Here is a 14,210-nt window from a genome sequence, read left to right as displayed (position 1 = left end):
GGAATTTGTAAGAGAGTTCCAAAGAGAAACTTTCAGCTTGTATGGGATCTTACAAGGTAAAGAAAAGAAAGAAAAGAGCTAGCATTTATTAAATATATACTATATTCCAGATATTTTTCTAAGTGTTTTCTCACTTCTTAAACTGATTATATATATAAAATCATATATATATATATAATATATATATTATATATAATATATATATAAAATTTCACAGAAATATGTGCACATTGGTGCTGGGCTCACTGTTACCAACCTACTAGACGGAAAACTTTCAAGTCTAAAATCTAGGATGCAAAGATGCAGTATTAATATGTTAGAACACAACAGCTAGCTAAATAAAGCAGTAAAACCCAAAAGTAGGTAAAATAAACCACCCCCCAAAAAGTAAAATAAAACCCAAAGTAGGTGTGGGGCTGGAGGAGGGGGAAGCAAAATACTTTGTACTACTATTCATAAAAAAACAGAAATTAGAATTAAAATTTACATTACATTAAAACCCTATACTAGTCAATATAAGCACTAGTTCTTAAATGTAATCAATCTGTGGCATATTCTCAGTTTCACCTCCATTATTCACCCTTTGCACTGCTCCTGCAGGAAGCTAATTTCTACTGGCTTCATCAATAGGCTCCTTTGTCCTCTGGCTTCTGGTCATGCTCAGTTCATACGTGGCATCAGCAAGAGAGGAGAGGGTAGGAAGAGGAAGGCTGAAATGTTTACTCCTCAGTTACAGGTTCGCAGGGATACATTCCTCTACTGCAGGTCAGTTTCAAAACCGTCTTCTACCTCTCCTAATTCCAGTGACCTCTCAATCCTTCTGCCCCTTCAGACATGGAGCTGCTAATGGCTTCCTGCTATTGCTAGTCGCAGAGTGCTTCAACCATCCTTTGCTGGTTTCCTTTATGCCTACCCATTCTCTTGGAAATATCAGTGCTTTCATGAATGTCTATATTTTCCCCATTTGAGTGTCACACTGCTTTCCTATCAGGGCCCTGATTGATCATTATTGGTGGCAGGAGTGGCCCAAGGCCTCAGTTGGTCGAAATGCCATCCTGGCAGTGAATTTCTGGTGTTTGCAAGAGAACAGGATGGCCTCCTTATCAGAGTTAGTGAAATTCTGGTAATTCTCAGCATGTGCTGCAACATGATTACTCAAATTATCACTGATGGTAGCACAGAATGGAGCAGATGCAAGGCAAAGCTTTAGCAACTGTGGCTTTTACTTCCTAAAGTGATAATGGTGGTGTCTATAGTGTGATGTGGCTACTTCTGATGACCATGAGGATTATTCAAAAGAGAAAGGACAAATTGAAGGCATTGAATGCTCAAGTCAGAACAGAAGTGAAATATCAAAGTCTTTGGTCAGCTTTAAAAGAGTCCTTATTTACTTAAGGCTCAGGGCAAATAAGGCTGAAGACCAACTCCAGAGTCTGATGGGAACTGCCATACTAAATAAAATGGGCAAAACCAGCACCACTAGGTCTTGATAATGGGGTAATGACGGGGAAGGAGGAAACATGGGATGGTAAGATCTGATCAAATACAGAGGCTCAGAATGTGAAACCCCCAAACACTTCTGAACCATCCTTGCCAGAAGACACAGTTGTCCTCACTCCCTACCTTTCCACTTAAGGAAACCAACACTCCCATAAATCATCATTCCCAATTGTAACACAACTTCCAATAGCTTCAGCTGAGCCAGGAACCCAAGCAGAGAATGGATAATTCTTTTCAGGCGTCATTTCTATTAATACTCATGGCCCCTAGGCTCGTAACAAGTTAGATCCTAACATAGCCAAAATCAAGGCCAGATCCAGGAGGTGACAGCCTATATACTGAAAGAATTACAAAACTTTGCCAATTTGTATCAGTAAGAGTCCAGGTAGCATGTAAGGGAATGGATTAATCCTAAGAGTTTTATACCAAGAAGACAAACTGAAATGCTAGATCAGGTCAAATCAATACATGTGCATCTGGGTTTTGGGATTTAATATATTGCCTTGAGCAGGTGAGGGGGACTGGTTAATTGAATTCTTGATTCAATGATGGCTTACAAAGTAAAAAGTTGAAATGGCAGAATTTTCCTGGCATACCAAAGTACAAGCCCAAAAGCTCAAGTAAGAATATTGGAAAGGATGTATTATGAATCACCCTGTTCGGCCCTTCCCTAACCATACCCCTGGAAGGGCCTGTGGGACACTCCCTTCACCAAAGAATCACACTGGTGAGGAAAGAAATGCTTGAAAGCTTCATGGTAGCTGTCTTCTCTGGGCTGAAGAGAACAATGAAGATGTTGCAGATAGATCTGGGCTCCCTAATTCAAATGTATCTAATGTGATCTGAGATGGCCAAGACTATGCAGTAGAAATTAATTTCAGGAAGGTGTAGTCTATTCACATATCCAGAGTCGCATAAATTTAGGTGGTGATCCAGTCCCTTTCAGAAGGACCCTGAAACCTGGCCACAAATGTATGCTATGAATTTTCCTCTAAGCCATTCCAGAATCACCTGTGGCCATTTATGATGGTGACTGTGAACAGGGAAAAGGAAAATACCAAATCCTTCCACAGGTTATTAGATAGTTGTATTATATTAGCTGTGAATTGACATTAATCCCTGGAACCCAAAAGAATACTGTGGCCCACCAAAGTGGGGGCTTATGGAGATCACATTATATACACAGACTTCACCCAAGTCCATCTTACAGTATCATAGGAATAAATGCATTCAAGAATAGAAAGAATCTTTTCTTTGGTTCCCTGACCCATGGCCGGAGAGCTATTATAAAAAGCCAAGAACATTGCTGTCCAATGGAAATATGAATCACATATATAATTGAAAATTTTCTAATGGCCACATTTTAAACAGGTGGAATTAATTTTCATAATATAATCAATATAATCATAATATAATCAAAAATATTTCAACGTGTGTCATTAACTATATGTAGGCACTTCTTAGTCTACATGTGGCTAGTGGCTACCACATTGGAGTTCGCAGCCCTATAACTCATGGGAGATGCTGGGGTGGTGATTCCTACCACATACCCATTTAAGCAGTTTGTTAGACTTTGCAAGACCAAGATGGTTCTGTGAATGAATGAAGATTTAATTACATCATAATGCCAACTACAGCAGTTCTAGCTATAATATCTTTCCTGGAACACATTAACATAGCCCTTAACACCACTTATGGAGCTACTACTGACTTAATTTCTTTTAAAAGTAATTCCTTATCAATAAAGATAATCAGAAGCAGTTTGCCTTCACAATGCAGGGACAACATACTTTCACTATCTTACCTTAAGGCTAGGTCAACTCTCCTCCTTTTTGTCATAATATAGTCCAAAGAAATCTTGTTCATCTCGACATCTCACATAACATCAAGCTGGAAAACTACATTCATGGTATTACACTAATTGATCTGGTGAGCAGGAAGTAATAAACACTAAGATGCTTCAGTAAGATATATACTAGAGGACAGGAGACAGTATCTATGTAAAGTTAAGAGACTTGCAGCATTGGTGAAATGTTATGGGCCCAGTGATATGGGCATGTTGAAACAGAGCCTCTAATAGATTATAAGTTGCTGAACCTTGTACCTTTCATCATGAAGAAGGAGGCACAAAATGTGGTGTCTTCTTTGGATTTTAGAAGCAAGTTGTACCACGTTTGGGTATTCTGCTCTGATGCATGTATTAGATAACCCACAAGACTGCCAACGTTGAGAGGGGTCTTGGACAAGAAATGGATCTGCTGTAATGAAAGCTGCCCTTTATACCTTTGGCTCCAAGATCCAGCCATGCAATGATTTTTGGAAATACCTATGGCAGGCAAAGATGGTGTATGACATATCTGCCACTAAAACATCAGAGTGCAGATCCCTTAACGGAGTAAAGATATGTGATCTACCAATAATGATTTACCATTTGAAAAGCAGCTCCTAATTTGCTACTGGACTCTTGTTAAGATTGAGTAGTAGGACAAGGGACTCCAAATGACTATGTGGCCCAAACTATACAAAATGAATGAGGTGTTAATCTGATTCAAAGTAATGTAAAATAAGATGTACACAAGAGCATTTCATTGTTTAATGAAACTTGGACCACGCAGGTTTGGGAAGCCCAAGCATAATTCATGAGCAAGTAACTCATGTGTCTTTGACCCCTGCTACTACTGCTTCATGATCTTTCCTTCAGTTCCAATCTGTGGCCTCATGGGATGTCCTCAATGACCAGTCAATGGAGTATTAAACCATGTGGACCTAGTTTGTAAATGGATTGCATTGTATTTGGTACTACCTGTATCTACTGTGTTACAGGCCCAATGAAGGGGGCTGCCCCTGAAATATAGTAGTGAAAAGATATCCTCCCCTCCCCTCCAGCAGACTTTCAGTTGGTGCAGTTTGCATGGAAGGAGGGATAGCTGAGGTACATACATGGTATGGCCATATGGTCAAGGACTTGGAAAAACAAGAAAACTGGAAAATTAGTGATAGAAGATTTGGGGAGAATTATGTGGATGGACCTCTCAGAACTGGTACAAAATGTGATGATATGGTGTCCTATGCAAATTCCCTCTAGAGGATATCCCCTGTAGAGAAGACTTTTTGTAATCTGGACAAGATTATCTGATGGGTGACACAAACCAATAAGACAATCTATTTTATGGCGGTCAGTCAGATTCTTTACCTAGCTCCCCTGGTGTTTGCTCAAGTGGCTCATGTACAAAGTGACAATGGGATCAGGAATGCAAACTATGTACGGACTCAATAACATAGATTTCCCCTGTCTCCATGACTGAGCTAACTATCACTGCTGAGTTCACAACTTTCCAGTGCTAAGACCTTGACATGGCACCATTCTCCATGGGAGTCAACCAGTCAGTTAGTGGCAGGCAGGTTACAATAGACTCCTTTCAACATGAAGGAGGAAGAAATGTATCCTCATCAGAATTGACAGACATTGAGGATATAGATTTACCTCCCCTTCCTTCAATATTTTTGCAAGCTCCTCTGCCTGGATTTAACAGAATGCCTTAACAATTATCATGGTATTCCTTACAGTATTGCCTTCAACCAGAAACTCTTTTTATGGCAAGGAAAATATAGCCATGGGCTCAAATCTGTCAATTTCACTAGCCATACCCCATGCCACACCATCTGGAATTATTTGGCTAAAAATGGAGTGAAGTGGCCTACTAGTGGAGTGGTTCAAGTATGGCTGCCAGTTGAGAGAAGTCTTTAGGATGGGTTGGGGAAGTCTGTAAGTTGGGTGTATTCTATAGGATATGATATATGCCTAAAGCCATCTAACTCCTCCTTTGCCAGAATGCGTAAGTTTGAGAACAAAGAGATTAAGGCAGTAGTGGCCACAAGACAAATACATCAAATAACCCATTTGAAGGATTTTCACTTCCTGTGCTGAAATCTTGGGATAAGTGGTTCTGGAGATCTCAGTGCCCAAAAGAAAAGTGCTTCCACCAGGGATGATTAGAGTTCTGATACTGCTGTATCGGAAGATGAGACTACTATTCCCTGGCTATTTGGGGCATTTCAAGCTGCTGAATTAACTAGGAGAGAAGTAGGCTACTGGCAGGTAATTTTTCCAGATTACCAAGATGATTATGGGTTGTTGCTATACAAGAGGAGCAAGGACAACCATGTTTGAAACTCAGGAGATTTCCTGGGGCATCTCTGACAAAAATTTGTCCAATTATCCTGGGTTTTGAAAAACTGCAGTAATCCAAGGAAGGCAGGGCCACCAAATACTCAAAACTTGTAGGCATTAAGGTCTGGATCAGCTATTAAAGAACCCTGTCCAGCCCAGATGCTTAAAAAGAAGGTGAGAGTAAGGGGAAGATGGAATTGGCAGTGGAAGAAGAAAGATGTAATGATCAACTGGAGCTTTCTGACCAGCTAGAGAAGCATGGACTTTGGCAGCTATGTTTTATGTTCTATTATGAGAAACATTAGTGATGACTAATCTTTCAAATTCCAGTTGGAAGTATGTCTGAATTGGTATCACCCCTTGATGATGCAGTAGCTGGATGACAGCCCCTCCCCCCTCAGGCCTCTGTTAAGCTCTCATTAATTAGCCAGTTTGAGTATCTGTTTACACAACTGCAAAAATCATGACTTAGTATACCAAATTGCAAAATCAGCATAATAGCAGTTACAGGGAACTAAACTATTTTTTTTGAAACTCAAAGTAGCAACTTACCTTTTACAAAATGTACAGTTTCCCCTAAGCAGTTTTGCTTTATGCACACAACCTTTATAATTACACAGAATCATGTAAGTTATGCTAAGTGTCTGGTCTTACCAAAGCCAATGGGAGGGGCTTACTTTTGGGGTGACATCTTTCCCTCCCCTCACTCCACTAGCTACCAACCAAGAGATCCTAGAGGGCCATTCCTAATCTGCATAAAGAAGCCAACAGTAGCCGCCCCATTCGGTCTAACACGAAAACCAAGGTTTCCTGACTTCTTAGACACTACCCATGGGGATAAGTCTGTTAAAAGAACAAAAAGGAAATCAAGGAAACAGTAACTGAAATGCCAAATGCCTTCCAAAGGTGTCACCAGGCGCTCAACCTTCTGAGAGCAATCACCAGGTCGAGTGACGTGTACACTAAACCATGATATTGAAAACAACACAATTTTGTAAATTTTGTAAAGAGTGAAACAGACCCTTAAGATTATATTCTTGCCTCAACTTCATGCTCATGAAAAGCTGTATTTTACATAATCCTTGGTCAACTGAAAACTTGAATAAGCCAAGTGCATGGCTAGCTAAAGGAAGGAACTGTCATATCTTAAAAATACCTTTCAGTAAAGAATAATTTTTACAATAAAACAATACCACTTTAAGATACAATTCTTATAGGATAATGTCTAAATAAAATATAAAATGTCATAGTTGGAAATAAGTAAACTGCTTTAAGTTAGGGAGGAATGTAAAATATACCCTTAAAAATTTTTGTTTTAATGTTTGCATTAATTTCATTTTTCTGTAACTGCCCCAAATTTAAAAGTTAACATCTAGAATACTTTTACGCATTTCACATTTATGTAAAATAACTAGGTAAAGCCTTAAGGATTAACAGAAAAATGTAAAGAAAGATAATACAGGCATTCAAGCATTACCTCACAACTCACAGCATTCTCTAAGCAATTTGTCAATGTAGATGAAAATATCACTTCCATCATATCTTCATATTAAAATTAAATTTTAATATGTCATTATGAACAGAAGGAGCATATGAAACTGGCTTGAGAGTATTCTCTATTAATTTTGAACCTTTAACTTCTTGGCAATGGCAATTCATGCTAAAAGTCAAATGAAATTCATTCAGATTTCTAATCATTCTTTTGTTTAACGTACTAGAGTCTGGCATTTTTTTTTAAATCAAACATATTCCAGATTTTTTAATGATGATTTATGAAGCAGAGAAAGGTTTCAGAGGAGAGCATCCAATGACTATAGTTTGAAAGTTTAAGGATCTAGAAGAGTTAAAATGAAATATACTCTTACAGCCAATTTTCTAATGAGCATAATATTTTCAAGTTTGAAAATAGTGACATTTTACTTCCCACTGAGGTTCCAGCCTGGGTACCGTAACAATCAAAAAAAAAAAATCACAGCTTTCTTCTCCTCTATAGTAACAGCAATATAACTATGATATTTTGCTAGATTTCCCATTATCCTGGATTAACTATAATTACTGCACTAATAATTGTAAAATTTAAAAATCATAGAAAATGGATATAACAGCTAATTTCTTTCAATGGCTTGAAATAAGTGACTTTTCAGTTGACAGCACTCCTTTCTGCCAAGTCTGGAAGTCTCAAAATGAAGGGCCAATATGTATCCTAGAAGATTGGTCAGTTACTCAATGTGCACAATAAAAATATCACCAAGCACATTCTCAGCTATGTACCACAGGTACAAGTTACTGGGTGTTATTCTATAGCACTCTCCTGAATTCTCATGTTTTAGTTTTCTTCTCAAAGGGTTGGTGACACTTACCAGAGTGGGTCCTGAGGTGTCCTGTTAGGGCGTCCCTTCTTCTACAGGCATAGCTACAGAAAGGACATTTGAACGGCTTCTCTCCAGAGTGTAACTTTATGTGTCTCAGAAGGTTGCCCTTCTGAGTAAAAGAAGCTCCACACTGGTTACAGTGGAAGGGACGTTCACCTGCAGAAGGGGAAAGAGGTGGGGAAGATCAAGTAGGTTACGTGCAAGTGACTGAGGTGCTGTAGCCTGCTAACTAGAGCCAGTTCTCTGTGCCGAGAATGCCCATCCCCCTCTGAAGCCTTCTAAACCCCCTGTTTGCCTAGAATTGCTTTGCTAACACCAAAGTCCCAAACTTTCAGTCAAGGGCCATTTCCTCTCTTCATATAAATTTTACAAGATTCCTATCACTGACTTCAAAGAGTAACAGTAATAGCATTGACCACTGGTTGAACAACTAGGTGCTATCACTCACTTTACTGACTTTCCTGGTTGCTTTACCTACAATATTGCAAACCTCATAACAGCATTACTTATTCACTATTAATAATTTCAATTTACAAATAAAGGAACTAAAGATCAAATACAGAAGTGTCTGATCATCGTCACAGAGCTAATAAGTACATGGGCTGATAATGGACTCCTGGTCAATTTGTCGACAAAATCTCGCTCTCCTTCTTGTACCATGTTATCTCAAAAAATCACAGAAACTTTGAGCTGAAAGGGACCTTTAGTCTTACTCTCTAATTTAGTTGATAATTTTCCTACCAAGGGGCCAAAGAGAGTCAATGAATGAACTAGGTTACAAGGCCCATTACCACAAAATCTCAAAATATAGCCGAGGTCTCTGAATTCTCCTAATCACTAACAGTAAAACCTTTGGCAAAATTTCCTGACGTAACTGGGGAAAATCCAAAGAAAATTATTCATCCAGACATTTCCTGTACATATATTCTCTTTTTCTTTTGAAAATCACTTGTTTGATAGGAACCTTTTCTCCCTTTTCTCCTACTGCCAATATTGCTCTAAAACTGTTTAAGCCAGAATTATCAGTTGTCTGTTGCCATCAGCTGGCTGTCAACAGTGTCATTGAAGGTAAAAACATGTATGTAATTTGATGAGTGAGTAAAATTAGCGAGCAGGGATGGCCCATATATCACCAAACTGTGACAAAAATACTATTGTTTTAAATGTGTATCTCTCTAAAGATAGGCATAAATTATAAATTAATCTATAAAAAGTACAAATATATTAAAGCTCAAGGTTAGAATAAAAATTAAGTTACAAAAAATAATTCCCTTTTGGTTAAATTGGACCATTTCTATACTTGAGGTTAGATAATGGTTATAATTTTAATAGTTTTCAAAAAAATTTACACTGAATTGTCATATTTCATATCTTTAACTGAAACATTCATAATAACACTGAATAATGAAACCACAATATATTTTTGGGCTTTTAAAATAATGCAAAACTCAGTGATTCTTTTTATTAAAGAAAGCTAGGAGGTATAAATAAGATAAATTATGATCACTTTCTGGCAGCTACTCCTGTACATTGTATCATACAGATTTATCATAAAGCCTAAAGAAATTGAAAAATTGACATATCAGGTATATTTTGAATTCTGTAGTACTTGCTTATTTTGGAACTTAGTAAAATATATAACAAAAAAGAGTCATCTGTGTGTGTGTGTGTTGCAAGGGTTAAGGATTTCTTTGAAGAAATTTGAAAATCTTATGACCTAAGTTTACAAAAAGTCCTATATCGATGTATTAGGTTGCAAAAGACTTATCCATCATGTTAAAGTTAACTTAATCTAATTTAACTTGTTTAATTCATTTGGCAAAACAAGCAAATCAACATTAAATACAGCTTAAAAGAGACATTTTACCTAAAACCTCTCATATGATGTCTTACAAAATAACCAAAGTTTTAAAAATAAATCTACTTTTGTAAATAATTTTTTAATCTTACACATAGACACACATATACAACTTAATTCTTTGACTTTTTTCAGTGCCGTAACAGTCTAAAACTTTAAAATCAGAATTTTCTATTTCCCATTTATGTCACAGAATTAGTAAAAAAAGGAAGAAGGAAGACTTTCTTTATGAAATTAACTTTTTAGAGAATAACAAAATATCAAAGTAAATTATACATTTTACTCCAAACATTTGATTTTACTTCTGGTATTCCTCTATGTGTAGTTTCCAGGCAAATTAGTATGCAATAACTTTAAAACAAATTTAAATTAATGTGGACAAAAATATTTGAAATCACATTTGCCTTTGGAAAATACTCCTATAGAAAGCTAACTGATTTTCTTTAAGCCTCCTACAATCCTTGAGTTGAAATATTTAAAAATTCCTAATTTAAGGTGTTAAATTCATCATTTAAAATAATACTAATCTAAAAATAATAAGGATCACTTTTTAAAAAAGATTTTTTAATTCACTTGAGTTTTATGAGACTAATGACTGCAAAATTTAGTTGTTACATTTCTAAACTATTTCAAATTTTTTTTAATAAGAATTACTTCTGAATTCGTATTATCATCCTTAAAGGGGTAGGATAAATGCAGAGGGGTCTAGTTATATTGGGAGACACTGCCGTGTTGCTGAGCCTATAAGTCTTAGTGAGAAGGCACTTGCTAATCCTGTTCCCATGGCTAGGGAAAGTGAAGAAAGAGGCATGATGAAGGTAACCAATCATGCGCCCGATTTTGATAAGAGGAAAGAGGCTATGATAATGATGCGGTTTGATTTCAATCAGATGAAGCTTTAAGAAATACTGATTTTCCTGGCCTACATGTTACAGAGATACCTGTAAAATGATCTGAAAATGAACTGAAAAGTTCAGCTGACTACCTGTATTGTCTATGTAACTTGAAACAACACATCTCAATTATTTCTTTTTTAATAATTTGTTTTTCCTTTTAAGAAATAGACTGAGTCACTTGGTCTTTTTCAAATGGATTTAGACCTTGTCTAAAAATTTATATATTAATCATGTTCTTCTTCAGACATAAATAAAAGCAAATTTCAGGAAAACCCCACAAATGTACTAAATACATTAGTGAAGTTATAGACTAAGTCCAATTCAAAAACATCAAGTAGGCTATTACCATATCTGTGATAACTATTCCTCCCATGAGTGGGCACCAAAGTCTTGATTAACAACTCTGGATCCAGGAGAACAATTAAGATGTAGTCACATAGCCATACTATCCCTCATAGCCATTCTGAATCTGTTGTTTTTTTTTTTTAAATCAATCTACTAATCTACTCCAGGACCATTTTTAGTTATTCACTGGATGAAGCTACCTATTATTCTTATTATGGAATAAATTATATTTCAATATTATATGTACTTTCATAAACACATATTTCTAGATATGTGTTTATTCAATTGAAATGCAAGTATACATGCATCAATTTGCTTTGGTGACTCAGATAGAGGGTGTGCCTATCTGGATGGAATAACCACTTACAAATGTGAAAAATCCCAACCACCTGTAGAGACAGCCTTGGAGTAAGAGAATGGTTCCACAAAGCTGTAATGGACAAAATACGGTGCTGAAAATAAAGTAACAAAGGTGGGAGTACTCTACTCTAAAGAGAGGCAAAATTAAGGACAGTCTGTATTTATAATGTTCATATCAATTCTTGTTTATGCATGAATTGATTTACTACCCCTACTTCTTTTCTTCTCCCTATATTCCCAGTGAAGAGTGCCTGGAGTATCCGATGACAATATTACCTGATTACCTACTAAAGTAGCAATACCAGAGAAATAACACCAAGCCAATGACAAGACACTGGAATTGGCACTTTAGTAGAGTATGAAAGAGAAAGAAGAAGAAGTGAATTAGATCTGATACTCCACGTCATTTTAATGAATTGGCTGGTTGTGTATTTTTTAACTATCAATTTTATATTAGATATTCTATGATCTAAAAACATACAAGCATATGTTTCTCAAAGGCTTTTAAGGATTTAAGACAGTGCCTTTTATACCAGAAAGCTGTAAATAGTTGGTGAGAAAGGGAAGTTCTAAAATGAAGACAGCAGTTCATCAAATTAAAGAGAAACCATTTGGTTAATGACTATATTCTGATTACATTTTTTCCAATCTAAAGAAACACAAATAGACTTTCTATTCTCACAGTACTAAAATGGAGTTGGAAGTGTCATGACCCACTCAGATGTATAAACTGGGTCATCAGAAATACATATAAAAATGGCTAACTTAAAGACATATCACAAATTACAGTTAATGTGTGGGAGGTATCTCAAGCTGGTAACTTTAGCAAAAACCTCCCAGATCTGAGGAAAGTATAATACTTTTCCAAATACTATAATAAACACTTATTAACAGCAAAAGTTCACAGAGTTCCAAGAGAAGTTTGTAATGGCTGTTTAGTCTGTTCTCCTTGCCTTTACTAGCTAAGTGAATCCCATATTCCTAGGACTTGTGGAATTCTGTATAACTATTTAGAAACATTTTCTACATTAATTAGATGGTTTTCAATTCCACTACAGTAGTAAATATCACATGGACAGTAGAGTAGGTATGTAATTGTTACTGTGTTTACAAACCAACAATCCTCATAAAAATCACTGCAGATACAGTGAAACATAAATTAACCTAAATTTTCAACAGAGAATACTCAGATTCTTAAATATTCTTAGTTTAGACCATAAAAGGTTTATTAAAAAGACTTATGAAAAATTTTAGTATATTTTTCAGCCTTAAAGTGAAACCTATATGCAATTCAATTGAAAAGTCTTTAGACTAATTTTGCTTAATTTCTGTGTTTCTAGATGGGAGAAGTTAGACATTTGAAAGAGTGTTATATCCCTCAATATAATCACTCTGGGATGATGAATACATTATAACTTTGTGGGACTCTTAGAACTGCAGTTAAAATTACTTCATGAGCAGAGAAGAAAAGTAGACTCATTATTTTAGTCTTTTCCTTCTTTTTCTTACCAATATGGTACCAAGCTTGATCTTTTAATTTTTCCATGAGACGTTTTTAAAAATTAATGGAGAAAACATTTTCATTAGCAATACAAATATTACTATAAAATTAAAAAATATTTTAAAAATATGATGTTACTTAAACAGGAAATTCAAAACAAAACAAAAAGTAATAATGTAACTGACTGTATGGTTGGATAAGAGTATAGGACCTAAAGCTTATGATTCTGATTAAGATAACACTGATTTTAATGTGTAAGTTCTCACTATAATTAATATATCAGTCTTAAAGTAATGCCTCATCATAAAACGTTGGTATACTGATATACCAAGTACAGAATATTAGAACAAAACCACTCTGGACATCAGGAAACAGTGGTTTCAGCCTCACAATGCCCTTAAACTACATAAGGGATAACGAGGAAGTCCCTTAACTGTTTTGGGCTTCAGTTTCGTCATGTGTAAATGAGACGTCCAGACTAAGATGTCAATGTCCCTGGTATCTCTCATATTTGAAGAACCTACTTATTAAATTGATTATTTAGAAGTCAGTCTTTTAAATCAATTTGTTTATAGTGATTTCGCTCTCTTACAAAAGGGTGTCATATTTTAAAACCCTGAGTGTATGAGTTATTACTATTGTGCTTTAGAATACTACTCTGCATTACAGTTAAAGCTATCATTACCTTTAAATCAAATTTCATATGAATTTGAAACTGTTTCTTTTAAGAATCAACCATCCGACTGCTTTACCACAATCTCATTTCTGGTGTTTTACATTAAAAAGAAATTTCTAAAAAATTTTACCAAAGGATTTGAAGAGTTAATTTAAATAAGGCCTTCTCACTGAGTTGGTTTTTTATGTTACTCAAACATCTAAAAGTATACATTAAATTAATCTGAGGTCTCTTTCCTCACCTGAGTCTATTACGCATTCCTACCTGCACACTCACCACCCTTTGTTATTCTGTCCTACTTATCTCCTTGCAGGAGTTAATAGTTACAAATTACAAGAAGCTGGTAATATCCTGGAACTAGGGAGAATAAGTATCTGCCTAATGTACAGACCCATGGTGGGCAAAGATTGATAGGATATTGTATTCCAAGAAGTTAACTCGGTAAGGTGAAAAGGAACCACCCCTATATAAATGCATGAGTACCATGCTAGAGTATAAACTTTTAGCTAGCCAACTGTATTACCTGCCCAT

General features: G+C 35.9%; 1 protein-coding gene across 4 annotated transcripts in view; it reads right to left on the bottom strand.

Moving 5' to 3' along the window:
- Positions 1 to 14,210, bottom strand: part of IKZF2 (IKAROS family zinc finger 2) — a 153,403-nt gene that overhangs the window by 37,283 nt on the left and 101,910 nt on the right. For all 4 annotated transcript variants that reach the window (XM_072961337.1, XM_015244194.3, XM_031678255.2 and 1 more), the window contains exon 5: positions 8,032 to 8,199. In XM_072961337.1, the coding sequence (XP_072817438.1) occupies positions 8,032 to 8,199 (168 nt within the window). The remainder of the gene's footprint in view (positions 1 to 8,031; positions 8,200 to 14,210) is intronic.

This window comes from Vicugna pacos, chromosome 5 (genome assembly GCF_048564905.1).
Source record: "Vicugna pacos chromosome 5, VicPac4, whole genome shotgun sequence".
NCBI classification, from domain to species: Eukaryota; Metazoa; Chordata; class Mammalia; order Artiodactyla; family Camelidae; genus Vicugna; species Vicugna pacos.
This window is presented reverse-complemented; position numbering and strand designations above follow the sequence as displayed.